The sequence below is a fragment of the Indicator indicator genome, chromosome 5 (assembly GCF_027791375.1).
Source record: "Indicator indicator isolate 239-I01 chromosome 5, UM_Iind_1.1, whole genome shotgun sequence".
In the NCBI taxonomy this organism is placed as follows: Eukaryota; Metazoa; Chordata; class Aves; order Piciformes; family Indicatoridae; genus Indicator; species Indicator indicator.
Window position 1 is genome coordinate 11,259,561 of NC_072014.1, and position 22,408 is coordinate 11,281,968.

At 40.5% G+C, this 22,408-nt stretch overlaps 1 protein-coding gene across 1 annotated transcript in view; it reads left to right on the forward strand.

The window, feature by feature from the left end:
• IQCA1 (IQ motif containing with AAA domain 1) overlaps positions 1–22,338 on the forward strand; it is a 115,351-nt gene extending 93,013 nt beyond the window's left edge. Inside the window, exons 16-20 of the mRNA XM_054380925.1 lie at positions 8,074–8,160; positions 12,562–12,739; positions 16,629–16,867; positions 21,816–21,899; positions 22,333–22,338. Coding sequence (XP_054236900.1) covers positions 8,074–8,160; positions 12,562–12,739; positions 16,629–16,867; positions 21,816–21,899; positions 22,333–22,338 — 594 coding nt within the window. The remainder of the gene's footprint in view (positions 1–8,073; positions 8,161–12,561; positions 12,740–16,628; positions 16,868–21,815; positions 21,900–22,332) is intronic.
• Positions 22,339–22,408: the final 70 nt, after the last annotated feature.

Genomic DNA, 22,408 nt, shown 5'->3' on the forward strand with positions numbered 1-22,408 from the left:
ATACTAAGCTTTTATCTAAACATACCTATAATATATACAATAAGTGGAATATAAAGCATGTGCACACATCTATAGCATCATTGAATGGCAGAGGCTGGAAGGGACATCTGGAGATTGAATCCACACTAGATGCACATATTAGATATGCAAGTATATATATATATTATGAATATATATATACATATATTATTAATATATGTACATAAGTCTAGATATGGGTATATAAAAACTTCAGTAGTGTGGAAAAATGTAAGGAAACAAATGGAAATGTTATCCAACACCTCCCCATGGGGAGCGGTCTGAACTCACATCTCTGCTGCAGCTCTTACAAAAGCAGCAATGACACTTTAGTGAACCTCCATTTACCATGATGGAAGTTGCTTGCAGTCAGTCACACGGAATAAGGGCTGTCCAGGCACTTGCTTATCAAAAGATGGCTTGTTCCAGCTGCAACAGCAGTATTCCTTCAAACTCTGTGCCTTGAACAACAGAGCAAATGGCAGAGAGAATCTCTTTCCAGGGGATAAATCATCTGCCTCTTCCTTTCTCTGCAAACTCATAGATATGGCACTAGCTTGTCTTAGCATCATTCAGATCAACTGTGTGCAATTTCCACTTCTTTAGTTGTTTCACCTCTCTCTGCCACCTTCTGTCCCTATTGCTGAATCACTGATTTGTTCAATCTGATGATGATTTTGACTTGGATTCTGTAGGTTCTCAGAGCCAGGCTGGAAGCAATTCTCCATCCACACAGAGGCTCTTACCTCTGCAGTTACAATCCCTTCTTTTTTTGGTCTTGACAATGACAAATGTGTCTCATTTTCTCTCTCTGGGAACTCTCAAGCCCTGCTGCAACCATCCACTCCATTCATCCTGCCATCAGTTGCTATTTTTTCACACCTAATGCTCTTGTCCATTATGATTGTCCTGCACCTAGGATAGAGTAACTCCATGCAACAGCACAAATACGTCCTGGATGTAGCCTACCAATTAGAGAGCTGCTTTGCAGGAAAGGACCAGGAGTTCTTAAGGACAGCATATTTAACACGAGTCAAGAGTGTATCCATGCTGTAAATAGTCAGCCAAATAGTGGCCTATATCAGCAAAAGTATAGTCAAGCTCTTAAAGCAGTTAATTATTCCCCATTATTTGGCACTTATGAGACCACAACTGGACACAGCACCTGGTACTGGGCTACCTTGTTACAAGACAAGCATTGACAGCAAGTAGGTCCAGTGAAGAGCTGTGAAGACAACAAGGATGGAGTGCATGAGGGTAAGCAGAACAAACCCAGTTGTTTCAGCTTAAAAGAAAACAGGAGCAAGGAGCAGCCTACCTGGTCTTTTCAGGGACTACACAGGACAATACAGGGAACAGAGCCTGACTTTTCCAAGAGCTGCGCAGCAACAGGACAAGAAGCAATAGACACAAGCTGCAGCAAGTGAAATTCTTTCTATATTAGGGGTAAAGTTTCATAAAGAATTGCAGGATACAGAATCTTTCATATCCTGATTTGTAGGAATCTACTGTTACCCAAGCCGAAGCAAACATGGACCACACACTGAGAAAACAAATTCCTTAAGGAGAAGTGAACACTGGTATTTGCCCCCCAAAAAGTTTATTTACCATGGTAAAAAAAAAAAAAGAAAGAAAGAGAAAAAGAAAAAGAAAGAGAAAAAGAAAGAGAAAGAGAAAGAGAAAAAAAGAAAAAGAAATAGAAAAAGAAAAAGAAAAAGAAAAAGAAAAAGAAAAAGAAAAAGAAAAGAAAAAGAAAAAGAAAAAGAAAAAGAAAAAGAAAAAGAAAAAGAAAAAGAGAAAGAGAAAGAAAGAGAAAGAAAAGAGAAAGAGAAGAGAAAGAAAAAGAGAAAGAAAAAGAAAAAGAAAAAGAAAAAGAAAAAGAAAAGAAAAAGAAAAAGAAAAAGAAAAAGAAAAAGAAAAAGAAAAAGAAAAAAAAAGAAAAGAAAAAGAAAAAGAAAAAGAAAAAGAAAAAGAAAAAAAAGAGAAAGAGAAAGAAAGAGAAAGAGAAAGAGAAAGAGAAAGAGAAAGAAAAGAAAAGAAAAGAAAAGAAAAGAGAAAGAGAAAGAGAAAGAGAAAGAGAAAGAGAAAGAGAAAGAGAAAGAGAAAGAAAAAGAAAAGAAAAAGAAAAAGAAAAGAAAAAGAAAAAGAAAAAGAAAAGAAAAAGAAAAAGAGAAAGAGAAAGAAAGAGAAAGAAAAAGAAAAAGAGAAAGAAAAGAAAAAGAAAAAGAAAAAGAAAAAGAAAAAGAAAAAGAAAAAGAAAAAGAAAAAGAAAAAGAAAAAGAAAAAGAAAAAAGCCTGGTGTAAACATATTTGGATTTTTGTAAGACTGAAATATACAGTGGGACATAGAGCAGACAAGCCATGAAAGCAAATAGCATCTTGCAGCTGACACATAATATTTAATATTCACAGCTCTCAGTCTGAGACACCATAGTACACCTTGTTAAAGTGCCTTGCACGCAGATGAGTGCTGAAAGATTCATCACATCTCCATAATCAAACGCTTCTGGTCCCGTTTTTTTTTTGCAAACAGCAACTGACAATTGTCAAGCCAGCTTTGTATTCCAGCTTTCCAGAAATGCCTTTATGGAGAGTTAGTCAAGCAGAATACAGATCTTCCACTTACAGCCTCAAGTGAATGACAAGAAATATGACATTTTTTTTCCTGTTGTGTTATGATCCACGTAACCGTCACTAAACACCAAGATTGAGTAAATAAGAATGAATGGTGCTCTGTGATGAAGGTAAAGTAACCTTGCACTTCTGATTACCTATCACATCTGCAAACAACTGAGTTTCTGTAATGAAAGGAAACTCTGGAAAACATAAAATCACCATTAGGAAACTCTGTCCATAAATGAGTGTTGCCTGCTGGCAATTGTTTCATGGGAGACACCCTAAACAAGTGAATAGCATTGGGAAAAAAAAAAAAAAAAGAAACTTTAATTTGTTTCAGATGCAAGAGCCAAATTCTTCCCCCCTTCCCTTATTTCAGGAGATTTGCAAGAGACATACCAGCCCTGATTCAAAAGAGAAGGCTGTGAGTTACTCAAAGCAGGTATTTCAAATGTCACACAGAGGAAATGACTTCTCATACCAGAACAGGAAAACACCACCATTTCAATTTGCCTATCCAAAGGATATGTAGGGAATATTAATACTAAATAGGAAAACAATTGAGAGAAGCTGCAAACACTAAACCCAAGCAATTGTGTTCTCTATAAAGACACAGCAAAGCCTGCCAGGTCGGCTCTGCTTCACAGTGAAAAAGGAGGATCTGTCTCTAATATAGAAACACTTCCTAGCAGTCCCCTGAGCAAAACTCATCTTTCAAGCATGAACCAGAACATGCTGGACTATTTCAATGAAGCCACATTTTCCATGTGTTAAGCCAGCCTGAACTTCATGGACCCCTCTGCCAGCTCATACCAACCAATGGCTTGGCTCTCCCACGATCCTATCAGGGCACTAAACACCGCTGCGGTGCAACAGCTTCTCTAAAAGATGCAAAGAGGGATGGTGAAGGATGCACAGAAACAAAAATCTAGAAAGGTTCAAGGAGAGAAGGCACAACTCCACAGCACAGAAGTGGAAAAATGCAGGTAGTTCATGAGGCTTAACTCCAAAGCAATAAAAATGACAAGCCCTGGCCTTCCATTAGCAACCATAAGGCAGCCATCAGGTTAATCACTACCAGAGGGAGACAGCTCCTCTCTCAGGTCCTTCACCAGGGCCATAGCAGCACACAGAAAGCACATTGTACAAAAAGCCACACATGGGAAAACGTTATTAGTGCAACACTGACCAGGCTAAAAGGTTGGGAAAGAGGTGGCCAGGAGGAAATACCAGCAGAGAAATTGTGTATGTGTATCAACAGCTCAAGTGTGTGCTGTGCAGCCGCCTCTACTGAACAAGGAGGTTTACAGAGCAGCAAGCTGCAGAAATATTTCAACACCATCACTGTTAGGGGGCTCTTATCAGGCTATTTGGTTATGCTATTCAGCAAGTCAGAGGTGACTATAAAAGTGTTACATTAAAGAAGGAATATAGTGGAGTTTAATAGTAAATTATATAATCCCAACATTTAGAGACAACATCATTTTGAAGTCTGTCATTTTAATTTTTTTTCCACTGAATCAGGTTAGTTTATTCTTAGCCACTGCTGACCTTTGGACAGGTCATTTTTCTGTCAGTTTGATGAACCAGGTACAGCTCACCCTAGTACACTGACAAAAGTCTCTGTGTATTTTGCATTTCCATGCCACACATAGCTCTTCCATTACAGCTGAGATTTGGGAACAATCCAGTCACCCTTTCTTGCAGGTGCCCAGAGCAATTATTTTCTCTTGATGCAGTTCAGCCTGCTAGAAGCCTAGACCCTTGAAGTGTTAAGTATCACCACTGCTCAAACATAAAGTGTTATTTCTGTGACAAAGCAGCTTTATGTTCTGTCACCCTAATGTCAAAAAATTAAATATATTCTGTTGGAAAACTATTTATAGTTATTTTCTAACAAAGCAGAATACAGTGCCATCTTCACTGTAGCACTGGAATATTTGCCTGATGAGGCTCCCACAGAGAAGGTCTCATCACAAATTTCAGCATCTTGCTGCTTTAACTGCTTTGAAGGACTTCTGTGAACACAAAATAGAGTACGGAGCAGTTTTCAGCAGTAACTTGAGCTTGCAGAAAACCTTACTCTTGGTTCTTTTGAAAAAAATAATTCCATTGTAGCCTTCAAGTTTGTAGGAGCCTTTTGCCCATGTGTCCTACAAGAATCAAATTTCTTCATTTCCAAGTGTAACAATTTAACTGTTAGACTCTGGCTCTCAAGTTTGAAATGTTTAACCCAAGGCTTTCAAAAACGCTGTTTGATCTTTGATGAATGTTGACAGACAGCAAGAGGAGAAGGCTTTTCTTCACTCATGATTTTCTTGAGCAAATCAAACCTCACCACCCAGCTGAGAGCTGTTCTCGGTGTTGGGTGCGGGATTAGAAGGGTTAAGGAGCCATCTGCTGGCAGCTCCCACAAATTGTTGAATGCAGCAAAGCTAATAAAATTTCAATTACAAATTAATTATGTACAGTGCATTTAATTATCCATGGATTCAAACTGTCCATGGATAATTCAGATGAAGCACTTTCACGGGGGATATACAGTCTGCTAAATATCTGCCAACCATTTAAATTAGATGCCAATGGATTCTGGGTGTCTGATCTGTCTTTAAAAAACAAAAAGACACAAACACAGTGTGTTGATTTTTGGTCCTATTAATATGTATCAACACCAGAAAAATAAGTACAGGCCACTTTATAAATATTAATCGTTGCCTCAAAACAGAAAGCAGAGGAAACTACCTCTTTAAAAAAGCCAGAATTGAGGTTATTCACTTACTTGGTGGGGAAATAAAGGGCACAAAAAAGATTACAGGTGTGACAGTAAGCATTCTTCCTTAAGAGTTAAAATGAAAGTTCAGTCTGATTTAAAACTTAGGGCTCTATTTCAGAGGGCTGATAGGCACTGAAGTCATCTGTGAGCCAAATGGGGAAGATCTGTACCTCTGGCTGTGGTGGCCCCACTGAAAGGACAACATGGATCCCTTTGAAGTTCACAAGCAGAGTTCAACCACTGCCAACAGCTTTTATAGCCTCTGTAACCTCCCCCACCCTTACTGCCCCCTGTCACATCACACTGCAACATCAGACACAGGTATGGAGGCTGTACTGCAGAACAGATACAAAGCTCTCCAGACTTCATACAGCTGCATTACCTCACAAAGCAAAAATACCAAAAGAAAACTGTTCTCCTTAAGAAGCAAATGCACAGCATCTCTTTAGCCATAAAGATGAGTGAAGTGGGGAGAAAACACCACAGCAACAGCAGATCCCACAGCAACAGAGTCTATCAGGGTGGTAATGCATACACACAGTCTGTAAACTGCATGCTGCCAGCCTACTCTTCATTCAGGCTTCAAGGAGGGCAGTCCCCACTCCTTCATCTCCCTCCTGACAGCTGTACCAGGTACACAGAGCATGAGCAAAAAGTAGTTATTTCACCATCAGAAAAGCCCCAGGTGATAATCCCTCCATTAGCAGAGCTGGATAAGGGTCTCCAAGTCGGTTTCCTCATGTCACAGTAGATTTTGTAATGGTGCACAAAAAGATGGTTCTTTATGTTGCTAAAATTAACTCAGAGCTTCTTAAAACAGCATCTATGTTTTTCTTTCCCTGTCTTAATTTTTTGAAGAGTGTTGCTTCTCCCATCTCTGCTATGTGACCATGCTATGACATTACTCCTCTTTCACCCCTTGTCTTCAAGCCTACTTACAGACATCCAGGAACTAACTGAATTCACCTGCAAGTGCAAATCAGGAGGACTGACTTGCCTTTTCTGCAGATGCCCAAGCCCTTGACCAGCAGGACATTCAGCAGAAAAATCCCTTAGTCTAAGGCTGCTGCACTGCTCAATTCAATGAAAGCCACAAGCTTACCCTCTCAAATGTACCTTGCAGAGCATGAGCAGGCTTAGGAATATGCCAAACATGCCTCTGGCAAATAGATGAATAGGAGATGGATTAAAGAAGCACCTGGCCTTAAAATGGTAGAGGATATTGCTGTACAATTTTAATCTGTCATTTCATTGCAGCTTGTATACTTGATACACTGCTGGACCAAGACATTGCCCCTTCAGTCGTGTACAGATTAACACATCACTAAAGAGGTCCACACTAGTTTCAGCAGGATATTCATATCTTTCATACTATGGTGGTTTTACTTTTTAAATCCTCATTATTAGTGATGAGCATTGAGTTCCTGCCTTCCAACAAAGAAAAAAAGCTCCATTTTCCTCTATGAAACTGTACTGAGCTTGGAGGTACCACTTCACATATTCTGGGACTGACGAGTTACCACAAATAAAGTGTCACGTGCTGAAGATGACATTGTTTCCACTTCACCCCATCAGTAGCACAGCAGAGTATGCAAGTTTAACGGCTCTCATCTACTGTTTGTCCTCTCTCTCCAATCCATTTTTATTATACTGAGACTTACACAGTCTTGGGACTTCTGAAATGTGTCCCTAAAAATGAGCTGCAGTGCTTTGAAGAAAGATGTTCATGGCTTAATTCTTCCTGCACTGACTGTTAATCAGACACTCAGCCTATGATGTATACAACCTATCAATTTTGTAAGCTTCATTCCTGGAAGCAGCAATTTCAACTGGAAGGAAAGAAAGCAGGACAGAAGAACGTGGTCTTTCTCATTACCCATTGACTCCTCAAGCCATCACTTTTGTTGCTGAGCAAACTAGGATGGCTCTGAGAGCCGCTGGAAAGTGATTAAAATTTGGCAGCAGAATGTCTAAACCACTGGCGTTTCTATAGCAATAGGGAGAGTGCAAGATGTGAAAAAGCCTGTAGCATTGCTGCCATCCTGCTGTGAACCAGAGGTATAGTGCTTCAGACTTTGGAGCTGGAAAGCCCATTTCTATAGAGACCCCCTTTCCAAATTTAACAGGTTCCATTTTAATTCTTGGGCAAAGTACAAGTTAAACATGATTTTGCAAGCCAGAAGATTGCATACCAGCCTATTTTGCTTAAAGATTAGTACCCTCCTTTCTCATGCAATAGCCATGTCTTGACTGTTGCCCCATGTGTATTGTCCTCAACACCAGGGAGGGATTCTATGGGCAAGGGCAGCCAGTCAAAAGCTGCTTGTGGTCCATCATTTGCCATTGAACTCCAAGTCCAAGCTTCCTTTTGCAGAACCGTGATTGAATTTGGATGGAGAATTGAAAAGTAAGCATAGCAGTCAAAATTATTCAATTTGGGTTGTGGTTTTAATGTTAGATTCCTAACTAGAAACAGTTTGATTTGCCAAGGCTGGTGAGTAAAGCCAGTACTGAATATTTCTAGGAAAAAAAAAAATAAAACCACCAAGCAGGCTAATTTTAACTGCAGAAGTATGGATTCAAATGTGTAATTATAGGCATTCAGGTATGAAATTCTAGCCATTTTAATCAACTTCTTACCTTCTCCCCCCCACACACTTCCTTAGGTGGCTAGGCAATTGCAGCCTTCTGTTTTATGGATTGGAGAAACAGAAAAAATATTTTCTAAAGGAGCTCGAAAGGCTGAAGAAGAGGTGAGTTGCTCCTTTATTTCTGTGCAGATAATTTCCCCTGTTGCATTGCAGCCAGCACAAAGGAACAAGTGTATGTCTTAGCTTTGCACATACCAGTATGGCCAGACCTGCCAAAGCTTGCTTGATAATAGCTTGTCTCACTATCACTTTTTTTTTTTCTTTTAAGATAAGTCTTGTGACTTCTTAAGAGGCCCCAAGAGGTCATTTCTTTCCTACACACCTATACTTGCTTTATTTAAAAATAGTCCAGTCACTGCTCATCAGTGCACTGAAAAGTAGAAGAGAATAATGGAGAATTTCAAAATACAAGGCAAGAAGCTAAAAAAGTTAAGATGATCTTGAGTTGTTCAGCTCTATTAATTTGAGAAATTGGATGGAGGCAAAGTGAACAATAAAGTAACAAAGATAAATTTCCACTGTGAAAACAAAGAGCCTATGCTAAATAGTTATGTTTACAGATTATTTTCTTTGGGCTCCCAGGAGTCCTATTGCCATTGCTTCCTCTCCTTCCTCTCTTGTTCAGCTTCCCCACTAGAAAGAAAATTAAAACACAACCCAACTACCACGGCACAGAGCAATTTGCCCTAAATTCTGATTAGATTCATGCTGCTTGCAAAAGATTTTACTTTAGAGCTCCATTAAAATCTGAAAAAAAAAAAAAAAAAAACAAAAAACTTTTTTTTTTCTCAAGGTGAGTCCTGTGCATTCTGGCTGTGGGATGGACACAAGTCTGTGTTTTGGAAGACCAATGAAGCATCACCTCAGCTGAGGCTGTTACTTTCATGAGGGCTGGATGAGCTGATGGGCTTGCGGTGGTTGATGCCCTCTAGTGGTCCCCACACCAAAGGGAACCTTCCTCTTGGGCTCAAACCTTGATAGCAAGTGCAAATAGCGATCAGAATTAAGACTAGGAGGCAACGGTTGTCTGGAGTACTCATGAGCGTTTGATAGCCACCAATAAGGACAAAATTAGTGTTCTGCCCACCTCTGAGTCAGGGATATCACCTCTGCTCCTGCTACCATATCCTGAGACCTGCAGGTATTTGAGAAAAGGTCTCATGTTCTTGGTGGGAGTGGATGGCCCCAGGCTTGAAATTACTCATGTCCCACATAGTTCACAGTATAATCCATATTTGAAGACAGAAAGCATGAAACAGGAGGGATGGGCAGTGGTAACTGGCAGTCTGGGGAGCCTTCCTTAGGAGCACTAGAATTTTGGAGAAAATAAGCTAAGCTCAGCTCTCAGGAAGCAAAAGAGAGTGGAAGTCACTTTGCTCATCCCAGTGTGACATTTCTGGCACTATGACTGAGAACCTGGTAAAAAGAAGCCCTAAATTCCTCAAATACCCACTAGAAAAGCAGTCTTTCTCCAAGCCTCCCTAGAGTTTGCAAAGCATTAAAGTATCAAATACGTTATGGTAACCCAGTTGTGTCAAGGATGATATGCAAACAGTTCAGCCACTCAGCTTGAAAAAAAAAAAAAAAAAAAAGAAAAAGAAAAAGAAAAAGAAATGGGGTCAACTTCACAATTCACCCCACTTTTCTCCAGCTCAGGTCCACACAGTGTCTGGAATCATAGCTTGCCTCTTCAACAGCCTTTCTTGGTACTGACACATTTCTTTCAAAGTGGAAGAGATATTATTAGCTTTCAAGACACATCCCTGAAATGCTTGTGCTACAGACACACACTGGTTTCACAAGCATAACAAGAGCTGCTGACACAAGTGCCTGTCTGGTTTGCAGGGCTTAACATGAGTGGAGTGTTTAGCTTGGTCTCTGATACTACTTCAATCATTTAACATTCTCAAAGTTAAGATTCCTACAAGCTGAGCAGTGAACACTTGTTATAACCAACTCTAGACCAGTGGGAATCCATAAGTATCATCTGTCAGCCCCCCCCAAATTATGTTCTAAATACATGGGGTAAATTAAGACTTATTTTCATGAGTAATAGGTGAAATAGGAGTCAGATGATTGTTTTAAAAATTCTCACCATCTCCTGATGGAGTCAGTTTTTCCTGCAGAAAAGACACTGAAAGCCCAGAAACACCATGCCTCACTTGAAGCAACTATCATTCTATCAGTCATTTCACTGAGATGGGATTCCTCTACACCCCCACCTCCAGACCAAAAAGTAATATAATAATTCTCACTTTTCTAGCAATATTGACAACTCAAAACACCTTAGAGAACATTTGTACTTCCCTTTCTTCATATGTATTGGAAGGAGATCTTGAAGCCTATGAGTAGCAACATAAAAATCAGAATCATTTAGCCAGCATAAAATGTGTTAAAAACAAAGTAAACCCGTATTTCAGTCATTGCTGTGCCCAGACCTCCTTAACAGAGCAAAGGTGGCAAAGGTGGCCAAAACTTCCAAGCCTGATTGCTAAGAACATCTTGTTTAGTCATGGAGAACAAAGTTAATTGATAGCTTCCCAGCAAGAGAATTACAAAGTTTGGATAAGAGCATGTGGTTTGAAATCATGCTCTTAGACCTACTGTGCTTAAAACACATTTTTGGGAGCAAGTGCAGGTATCTCACTCTCCTAGGGCTGTTGGGTGCATAGGCACAACAAGGAGATGTAAAAATGGCAGCTAACTAACTGAATGATGGTCACAGGAATAGTTCATCCAAGAGCAAAAGCATGGGCTGGATGCATTGTTCTAACAAGCAACATGCAATTGCTCCAGAGTGGTACCTAAGCCTCCTTGCTAAGACATGCTCAACTCAGTATCATGAGTAAGCGACAGACAAACTTAGGAAGAGGTTTAGTATGATCATGAGAATAAAAAGAATTTTAAAATAGACATACTATAATTAAGACAAGTTTAGATGGAAAATAACTGTGGGACACTACCCCAAGACTTTTGGGATTCCTGATTGATTTCCCAGTTTCCCCTTCTCCATAGCTATCACTCCAAAGAACAGAGGTTTGTGTCTTTTCTGTCTAGTGCAGACAATAGAAAACCTGTATCAGAAAGATTGTATGCGCAACGTAGGTTCATAGGGTTTTATTATTGCCTTTCAGCTGAGGACTGAAGCTTCTGCCTTACTGACATTAAGGCAGGCTGATCTGAAATTGAAGCTCAAGTTTCTCAGGGAGCTGCCTACTGCATAGTAAAAAAAAAAAAAAAATTATAAATCACAAGGTAATCTAGAATCTAGAGAGTAAAATTTTCAAGTGAGTGTTGAAGGCTCAGGGGAGACCTTGTTGTAGTATTTCAGTATTAAAAGAGGGCCTATAAGAAAGATGGGGACAATCTTTTTAGCAGGGCCTGCTGTGACAGGACAAGAGATAATGTTTTAATGTGAAAGAGGGAAGATTTAGATTAGATAAGGGAGAAACTTTATGCTGAGGGTGGTGAAACAGTCACAGGTTGCCCACAGAGGTAGTAGATGCCCTGTCCCTAGAAACATTCAAGGTCAGGTTGTATAGGTCTCTGAGCAACCTGCTCTAGTTGAAGACATCCCTCCTTTAAGTGTCCCTTCCAACTGAAACCCATCTATGATTCTATTAATTGAATGTTAAGTCTCAATCATTTCTGAACAGAGGCTTCCGAGTTATTAGACTTCTCTCACACACTATCCTAACCCAGGTTTTCACTTTTAGCTTTATTAATATTAGAGTAACATCACTGCAATTTGATTAAGCTTCTCCAACCAGTATTCACTTGAGCATCATCAAGCCTGACTATCCAGTAACAGGTTCTGGTCAATGCTCACCTGTTCTGTAAGTAGTAGTAGTTAAATATTTGTTGTAAAGTCGAATAGTCAATTATTGCAAAGAAAAGAATCTTGAGCTCAGAAAAGATTGTGTTCCCAGGTTAGAGCCTCAGAAAGCTAGAAATTACAGCAAAAATTAAGGAGTAGGTTTTTCACATTTAAACTATGAGTAGGAGTTACATTTAAACTATGAGTAGGAGTTGGTAGACCATAATCTCTAAGAGCTAGGAGGATTCCAGAGAACGTTACATTCCCTGGCAGTTTTTCTACCCGTTAAGGTTCATCAGGTGTACAGGTCCCAGCAGTATTTCTCTGTGAACTGGAAATCAGGATTTCCTTCTTTAAATGAGGTTTTTTTCCTTCCTGCTTTTCAATACCAGGACCCAATTAAATAGTGAAAGGCACTAGCACAAACCCATAAATACATAAGCAGAAACCAAGACTTTCAGAAGGCAGAAGCTTTCTGCTTGAAGTTTTGTGATGGTTTGAAACTGTCTTTTTAATTTTTCTTTGCAAAGTTCAAGCAGAGAAAGTTTGTTCATACTAAATGCAACTGGACTACTCCAGAAAGTTCAAAACGCAGTTGTACGTAGGACGTCTGCAGCATCATCTCATTAAAGTGTCAGCCCTGGTACCAACGCTTTCCTCTTTGTATTTCCATTTGCATGCCGAAGGCGAACCCAGGACGACTGGCAAAGATCCTCCCCAAATTCCTTAAGGTCTTGAAAGCACAGGACAGAGTGCTGCTAGTGGGAACCACCAACCGTCCCTTCGACGCTAATCTTAAACCCTTCTGCGACGTTTACAAAAAAATCATCCTGATTCCTAGGCCTGACTACAGCTCAAGATTTGGCAAGTATTTGAACTTATACAGATAACTTCCACTGTTTAAAATCCATGCTTATTGTCTGGGTATCCTCAGAGCTGGTTTTAAACTCGATTCACACCCTAGGTGCATCTCGATTCCTGAAAATTTAGGTATTACTGATACAGGGTACCTCAAAGATCAAATAATAAAAGTGGAAGTTGGGAGAAGAGTTTAAAATACCATTCAGCACTGACTGACATTTTGTCATGAGTTTAGCATGCACTGAATTCAGCCCAAGCTGTTTTCTCCCCTATGTGAAGGATAAGATCCTATTTCAGTGAACATTTTCCCTTTTTTTTTTTTTCCTTTTTACACAAGGATTCTGAATTTCTGTTATTCCTATCCAATTTCTGTACTCTAAACAATACACTTCAGGGCCTCTCCATAAACAGAACCCTGTCTGAGTTTTATCACTGTAAATTCCATTTTTTCTTACTTACAGATCATGAGAGAATTTGTAGAGGCATCCAAAATTCAGCATGTCTAGTCTATCAAGTGTTTACAGTGAGAGACAGGCCCTCCCCAGAGTCTGACAAATTCACTGAGTACCACATATGCTGAGACTCAGAGCCTGTAAGGAAGTGAGTGTCTTTTGTTAGACCGATTTACATGACTAGAAGAAGAAACTGAAAAAAACAAGCTTCCATTCCTGGAAGATTCAAATCACCCTGAAGTCTCTAACAGCTCAGCATTGACTAGGCAGACATGCTCTAAATTGAGTCAATCAGTTACTGCAAGTGGTAGTTTGTCCACATTCTTTGTAAGTATGTGGCTGGTAGAAAGGCTTTTATTCCCCCAAATTATTTTTTTTTTCCTTGTGGTTTAATCACAAATGTAGAATCATAGAAAGGTTTGGACAAGAACAGACCATTAAAGATCAAGTCCAGACATTAACCCAGTGCTACCAAGCCCACCACAAACCCATGTTCCTCAGCACCACATCTACATATCTTTTAAATACTTCCAGGGATGGTGACTCCAGCACTGCTCTGGGCAGCCTGTTTCATGACTTGACAACCCTTTCAATGAAGAAAGTTTTGCTAAAATCCAGCCTAAACCTCATCTGGTGCAACTTGAGGCCATTTCTTCTTGTTCTAGGGTTCATGTGGTTTAATACACTTTTCTGGGTACTAAGAAGTCTGCTCATATGTCACCACATCCAGAGCTGTGTAAGTCCAGTCTAAAGATAATAGGGGGAAAAAGATTTGGGGTTATTTAGAATGGCACCAAACACTTTGAGTCAGGACTTCAATGGTGCACTTCTACCAGCAGCTCCTGGCATGAATATCCCTGCTCATCACATCAAGGAAAACAGACTCTGGTCTGTGATAGGCCATGACCCAAAAGAGCACAGTAGTAAAGGAAACCACATTCAGTTCAGGGACCTTGCTATGTAATTGTACCTTGGCTACAATATTGCTTCTCATAGTCACCTTATTACAAAAAACCATGCAACTGTATTGTGAAGTGCAGTTTCATACTGCCTTTCACAGAGGCAGCCAAGGCACTGCGATGATGCACATTTGGGCAAGCTCAAGACAGGTTTTGACTGCCTAGCACGTTGTAAATCTCTCCCGCGTTCAATAATTTTCATAGTGTGGATGGGAAATGGTCTCGAAGCAAGCTAACATGTGTTTCATGTTATGTTACGGCTCTGATAAATTGCTAACAGATAAGGGGCATGAATAAGACCTAGAGAAAGGAGGTGATAGCAGCTGAATTTAGCTGTGTTCACTTCTGGGGATTGAACTGTCACATTCTGGGATTCTCACCACTGATCTGAAGTCAAAAAAGGACCAGTAAAAGGGATTTAAATTGCAAATTTAAGAATGCACCCAAAAAAATTAACTCTTGACATTTTAAAGCAAATTAAACTTACAACTTAAATTGGACAATGTCAAAGAAGTAAAGACAGTGCCTTACTTGTTCTTTAGCTTCAAGCTTCCCTGAAGTTCAGTGGAAATACAATCCTTACGGTACAGAGAGCACTCACCAAGCAGCCCTGACAATTGTCAGTACTTAACACCCAATTCGAGAACTAAAGCAGCTTGTTTTGACAGCAGCCAAGACACAACAAAAAAATCATAGCCGCGGCGCACAGCTACCCTCGGCTACAGCCCCTCCTTTTGTTACAAACCAGAACGTCCCAGTCTAAGCACAATGGAAACAGCAAACATACAATGGAAATCATTAAACTGGAAGATTCACGATCCTGCGCTGGTTTATTGCTATTAATCCCCCAGCAAGTGAGTACCTTGTATTACACAGGATCCCACCTGCAGCAGAAGCTGCGGCACACAATATATGGCTGCACAGAAGTAAGGCTCACTGTTGTGTGCAGCCATTCCTCTTACAAATTAGTGAATCAGCCAATAATTATTGAGCGCAGATATAGTTCAAGTGGAAGATCACAGTTTGCCTGAGTGAAAAAGTACAAAGCTGCCAATAGTTGTGGGCACAAGCCCATAGTATCGACATTGCAATAGGAGGAAGAATAGGGCAGGTTTTCTCCATTGCATGACTGTCCCTACACACAGTGCCAGTAACTTTCCACCCAACATTTTCATACCAGCTATGAGCATTCAGACACATGATACTCAAATCACAAAATGTCTGTCTCATTAAAGAACCTTTTTTAAATCTCTATGCATAGTACTTCTTACTCTGTTTTTTCCATGTCTTCCTGTAAGGCTTTAAAGGAAAACATAGGGAGATGGCATGAAAATTCTACTAAGTTCCTCTGAGACAAACCATTATTTCACACAGAATAAACCAAAAGGAGGCTATTACTCCTATTAATTCATCCATTATTTCACATAGGATAAACCAAGGGAGGCTATTACTCCCATTAATTCATACCATTACTTCACATAGGATAAACCAGAAGAGGCTATTACTCCTATTAATTCATACCATTATTTCACATAGGATAAACCAGAAGAGGTTATTACTCCTATTAATTCATCCATTATTTCACATAGGATAAACCAGAAGAGGCTATTACTCCTATTAATTCATACCAATTCTTCACATAGGATAAACCAGAAGAGGCTATTACTCCTATTAATTCATACCATTTCTTCACATAGGATAAACCAGAAGAGGCTATTACTCCTATTAATTCATACCATTTCTTCACATAGGATAAGCCAAAGGAGGCTATTACTCCTATTAATTCATACCATTACTTCATACAGGATAAACCAGACGAGGCTATTAGTCCTATTAATTTATTTTTGGAAGCCAAATCTCAGGCACTTCAAATGTCAAGAAAGCAGTCATGAGACAGAATTTCACAGCTAAAAGATACAAACTGGTTCACCGTTTAAATAACATGGAAAATGCCAATCTCAGGAATTTTCACCTGGCTTTTGCATCATGTGCCTGCATAGCTGGAAGGCTTTGGCTTCCAAACCAGACACTGAATCCCCACAGCAGCCCTCAGTTCAGCAGGAGTAACTTGTGATCAGGGTCACAGAAACAAAAACAGTCTGATAATATATGTACTTAACTTTACACACCCAAATGGGAATATTCTGGACAGGTTCTATGCCTGTCTGTACACACGGGCCTATTCAAGTAGCTCTTTCCATTTTTATATGCATATCCACCTCACATTATGGGACTTTAATGACTTTCTGAAAAGTACTGACTGGTAGCCAACAAATGATCAGTAATGGCTTAAGAATAGATGTGCCTAAAGGCCTCTGTGCTACAAATCTCTAGATGAAAGAAACAGCAAACAAGAAAAAATTGAGTCTTGGCTCTCTGCCTGATCTCCCTTATTTTCCTGTTTCAGTTTCAAAATGCAAAAATCCTGCTTTCCTTAACACATGTCTTTGGCATGCTCTGTTTTTGGGTCCTGATGAACAGTGTTATGGAAACACATCATCCTGCAGAACGGTGGAGCAATCACTGACTTGCTGGATGTAAGCTCCCTAGCAAAAGTGTCTGATGGTTTCACCCAGGGACACATTGTCCAGGCAGTGCAAGCTGTCCTCAGTGAGCTCCGCCTCCTGCAGATGACCAGGAAGCCACTGAGGACTGAAGAGTTCCTGACTTCCCTGGCCACACAGGACCCAGTGTACAAAGAGGAGGAAGAAACATTTAAGGTGAGATTAAGAGATGTGTTTACTGGCTGCCTTTTGTCATCCTCTGCCATGTCCTTATCCAGGCACATCTGATCTAGAGACCTGCTAATTCTTCTGATGGGTTGGCACATCACTATCTGAACGACGATGTAAGGCTCAGTGGCACCAAATACCCATCTCCTGCATTTTGGGATGTTTGGCAACCCAGGCTGCTGGGCAGCTGGATGTGCCAGGCACAGTCATTATTACAGGCAGTAATTCTGTATGGGCAACACACCTGGCATACTGCTTTGCTGAACCTGCTGCCCACACCCAGCTCACATTGAGCACAGAAGCCTTCTCATGCATGGGTAAATTCTGCAGGTGTCATTGGTAGGACAATGCATTGGTCCTTTTTCTTTCAGAGCTGAAGGATTCAGCAAGCCTGGCTATATTACTTTAAGGCAAAAACTGTGGGCCTGTAGGGTGTTCCACATAGGGTCCTAGTTCTAAGTCCTTATTTTCAATAACTTCAAAGAATTTTTGTAACAGTTTACATTTCAGGGTTTAAAAATAAAAAAAAAAAAATCACTTTCTGCCTCAAATTTCATCTTTCTCCCCAAACCCAGCTCTATAAAATCCTGAAGTCAAACCCGTGGATCAGCCTGCAAGCAGCTACTTTTTCCACATGCAGCTCAGTAACAGTTATTCTTTCTTTCTGTAGACTACGATTAGCTTTATGTAGTGGTTAACTCTGCTTTGACCATATTGGGTTTGGTTTCCTTGTTGATGGGAGCAGTTCATCAGGCTTAAGTACAGATCTAAATTTATTTAGTGTAGTGACTTCAGTGTAGCTTAGGGACAGAGGCTGAACTGGACTTGAACTAGCTAGTTGAGCGCAATACTACAGCTTAGCAGCTCTGACACTCCAGAAAGACAGCACAATGCTTGACCAAGTTACTTCATACCTACTAAACACTAGTAAAAGCCTTGCCCACTGAACAGTGAAACCTTACTGCTTACCATGAAATGGCAGGCAGCCCATACCAGGGGCTCCAAGTGGGATAGCACTTCTGTACTGAAGCCAAGAGACCCCAAAAGAGCTTTCTCAATCCCTTGACCTTCCCAACTTTTACCCAGACCCACTTAAATAACATCCAGTTCTCCTGGCTGAAGGTTTTCCTTTTCGTTCTGCTCTTTTGAATCCCTTCTGGTTTGGAATCCCCACCGTGCCTCTCACAATAAACAGGATGCGGTTTCTAACAACTTTGTCCAAGTCTTCTTCCACTGCTAACCTAATGATAGTGCATATTTCTCCCACCCCTGCTGAATACTTTCCAATTTTCCATTTAGAGCCATTTGGCTCACTCAACATAGGCAGCATTTGTGATATTTGGCAAATTACTCTTTTTTTTCCTCATGCTTCCTATCTAAACCAATATCCTTCCCCAGGGAAAGTCTAATGGTTCAGTGTAGCAGCAAAGGACTAAAAATCCCTGATCATTCCCAGCTCCAAGCAGTAATCCATTTGTACCCTGAAACAGAAGAGCTAGCATTTAGTGCAAGTGGAACTTGAAAATATTATTCCATTTCTCATAAATGTACCTGTTTTGTACAGCACAAGGTATGCAGGCAGCACTTAATTTTCACCACGGCCAAAATGATACTGACTTCAGCTTCCCATGGCAATAATTCCCTTGCATTAATTACAGCCCTTAAGAAAGTATTTCCTTTTATCTGTTTTAAATTTGTTTCCCTTAAATGTCATGGAACCTTGCCCCAGCACCTGTAATATGGCACAGGGGAAGAGGATTGTCTAAATGGCCTCATGCATTAATTAACTCCAGTATCTCCATCTCATCTTGCACAGAAGTCCCTCTTCCCCAGCCTCTAATTGTTGGACCTTCTCTGTTGCTTTGTCCTTTTGAAGTGGGGCGGTTAAAACACAGTATTCGAAGTGAAGATTAACACTGTGATGAATCTTTGATTTCTATTCACTGGAAACATGAATCTCCCTGCTTGACATTTAAATTCCACCAGTGTTCCAAAAGGAATTATAAATAATGCAAAATTTGTGATAATGTGATTTCTTCGTTCAATTTACTCAAATTTCTGCCCCAATTATACAGCCACATTTTTGAAATTATGAATTATTGCACCAGTGTGCAAGACAAATCCTTACACAGAAATAACAGCAGTCCTAGAAGAGCACAGGGCAGTGACTGGTACAAAATACTTATGTCAGGAAACCCATACCAGGGACTGTGGATGTCATTCCTCCAACAAGCAAACATTTTAACTCTGATCAGTCACTTACATTCACTGTCCAGATGCTATTGCATCAGAGGTAAACTTGCTTTTATGGTAACCACACCTGAGAAGCTGGCTTCATTCACCCCACACAGCAGTTTCACCAGCTAGAGAGTCAAACCTGGCAGTCGTTGCATGCCAACAAGCAGGGTAATGTTGTGCATTGAAATATATGCATAAAGAAATGGAAAGAGAATTTGAATCACTTAGCTCCTCCTGCCACAGCCAGCAGCGTCCTTTTATCAACAAGTGGGCAGTGAGATGACCTCCCCAGTCTGCACCCACCAAACAGCACCCTACCAAGCTCCCAGCAAGCTGTTGGCAGGGTTTTGTTATTCTTTCCATCTCTCACTAAAGGTCTGGAGAGCATGACACTCAGGACAAACCTGGGGGCAAAATAGCATTTCTATAGCCTCGTGACCTACCACATAAGGAAGGCCAGAGACATTGCTTGGCTGCCAGCAATTGCTGCAAAAGTTGCTTCCTCCCTGAGTCAAGTCACAACCACCACCTTGTCCTTCTTATCCCACTCATGAAGGAGCAGAAACAGCCATCTGCAGACCTCTCCTTGCCCCATCATGTCCCAGTTATGTCTGTTCTCCCTGACACAGGAATACTTTGACCCAAGATTACATCTAGGACAGTGAAATTCAATTGCCCAGGCATCCCTCCCAAACAGCTCTCACAACATCATCTAGGTGTGGATGCATGAGAGGCTGCATGATGTTTTCCTCAGCAGAGTGAGGGTTCATGGAGAGGGTGCTTAGCTAATCCAAGAAATCAGAGCAGAGATCAGTGTTAGGGCTGTGCAGGAGCCAGCTGGAGGTTTGACAGCTGTCAGAATTCACTTACCTGCTGACAGCATTTAATCTGCAAGACAAGAGGTCTAAATAGGGTGCTTGTCATCAGCCCTTTTCTGGGACCCAGCTCCTTTTCTGGGAGCCTTTAAGCTTAACACCAAGGACCACCTGAGTCCAAGAGAGGAACATCACCAGTTTTTATTCCCTGCACAAGAAGGGAAGCACAAGAAGCAGGTCCAGAGTAAGCTACAAAAATGGTCAGAGGGATAGAACACCTCTGCTGTGAAGACAAGCTAAGAGAGTTGGGGTTCAGCCTGGAGAAGAGAAGGCTCAAGGGAGACCTTATTGCAGCCTTCCAGCACTTAAAGGGCACCTAGAAGAAAGATGGGGATGTTTTTTTTTTTTAGCAGGACCTGTTGTGACAGGGCAAGAGGTGGTGATGTTTTTAAACTAAAAGAGGGGAGATTTAGACTAGATAAGGAAGAAATTCTTTACACTGAGAATGGTGAAACACTGGCATAGGTTGCCCTCAGAGGTTTTAGATGCCCCATCTCTGAAAACATTCAGGATGAGGTTGGACAGGGCTCTGAGCAACTTGATCCAGTTGATGTCCCTGCTTTTGGCATGGGGGTTGGACTAGGTAGCCTATAACAGTCCCTTCCAACCCAAAGCATTCTATCATTCCATGAACACATTTTTCCACCAACTATGTCTCTTGCTGCTGCCTGTCTTTAACATGCTGGGAAACTGGACAAGACAAATTCCTAGGGGGTAGTCTTACCAGGCTCAAGCTGGAGGTAGCATTTTGGACAGGTCATATGAAAAAGGCAGGGTTTATAGGATGCCACATTGGTAAGAAACTTAAAGGTGACAGGGGCCCGAGAGAAGGGCAGAAGGGACACAGTTGTGCCATTAAATAGTGGTCTGTGGTCAGAGGAAAGACATTCAGTCCCGGGGAAGTGCATGGATGAATATGATCAAGAAGGAAGGCATTTTATCAATCATGTCAACACCTAGTGGCATTTTAATCCCTGGTGTAGCCAGCACTTTGTTGATCAAGATTCCTGTATGTACTTATGGGGAAGACTAATTCCTACAGACTACTAACTTTCAAGCATCATCTTTTCCTTCACTTTGCATTATTTTCACATGGCCTAGAACTGCCTTGTTGACATTACGGTCCAGGAGCTTGGCAAGTCTGCAGAGCAGCTATACCAAAATCATTTGTAAATGTAAATTCACAGGACTGTGAACAGGCATCTGAAAGCTATAAACAGGTTTTTTAATGTGTGGGGTTTGTTTTGCTTCTTAAGCTCTCTCATTGAAATAAAAACTGTCTGGATTGATTTGCAGAGCCATGAGAAGTACAGGCTTTGTCTATTGCCAAGTTTCAGACCAGAGGGAGTTTTGACAAGAGCTATGTACCTCAGAAACAGGATTGATCATAGAAGTTCTAACATTTCCATAGCTATAGCAACACAAATGGCCCAGCTAAGTATTCCTGTTAATGAGACACAGTTCAAGCAAACCATTGCTGTACTTCTTGTTAGAATGATGTTCTCAAGAGATCTGAAGATTTTTTTCCTGCTTCTCCACAAGCCAGCCAGGATTTAAAGAGTTTTGGTTGTTGTTATTGTTTGGTTGGTTGTTTTCCAAGGAATGTTCCATTGTAGTAGTAAAAAGAGTCTAAGGGTTGTTTTTTGTGTGGCTTTGGTTTTGGTTTTTGGGGGCTGGGGGTCTGGCTTGGGTTTGGGGTTTTTTGTTTTGGGGTTGGTTGTTGTTTTTTTTTTTTTTTTTTTTTTTTTTTTGTTGGTTGGTTGGGTTTTTTCCCCAACCATAAAAGTTTTAATAAAACTTAGACATGCTTTTTGATTCTCCAGGCCTGGTATGACAAGACACCACTGGGTAAAGCACGAATCAGAGCACTGGCAGGTGGTAAGAAACCAGGAAAAGGAAAAGCAAGTGCCAAAAAAGGAAAAAAATAAATTCCTCAAGAATTTGCATCTGGAAATGCCAGTCAGCTTGACTTCACTGAGAAGAGGAAGGAAAGCAGACATATCAGAATAGTACACCCCAAGTTACAGGAATTCTCTTTCCTGGAATACCTTTCTAAATTAATTTTGCTAAGTTTAAAACAAAAAAATAAAATGAGATGACATGTAAGTCTCAGAGGATAAAGAGTTAATGACCACTGACTTGCTCAAGCATTATTTATTCTAAAAGATTTTAGGGGGCAGAAGGGTTCATTACTCAGGACTGTAACATGCCATCAACTTTTAGGCTATACTCATTTATTTCTGCAAGTAACTCTCCTTAAAAATTGATGTCACATTAATGTCTTTCATTACTTTAATATCCTATATGCTTTATAAAACTAACTGCTTTATATATCTGTAGGTCTAATGTGTTCCAGTTCTCAATAAAACTATTACAGCTATAAAGACTGCTTTTTAATTGGGATGGATTATAAGAC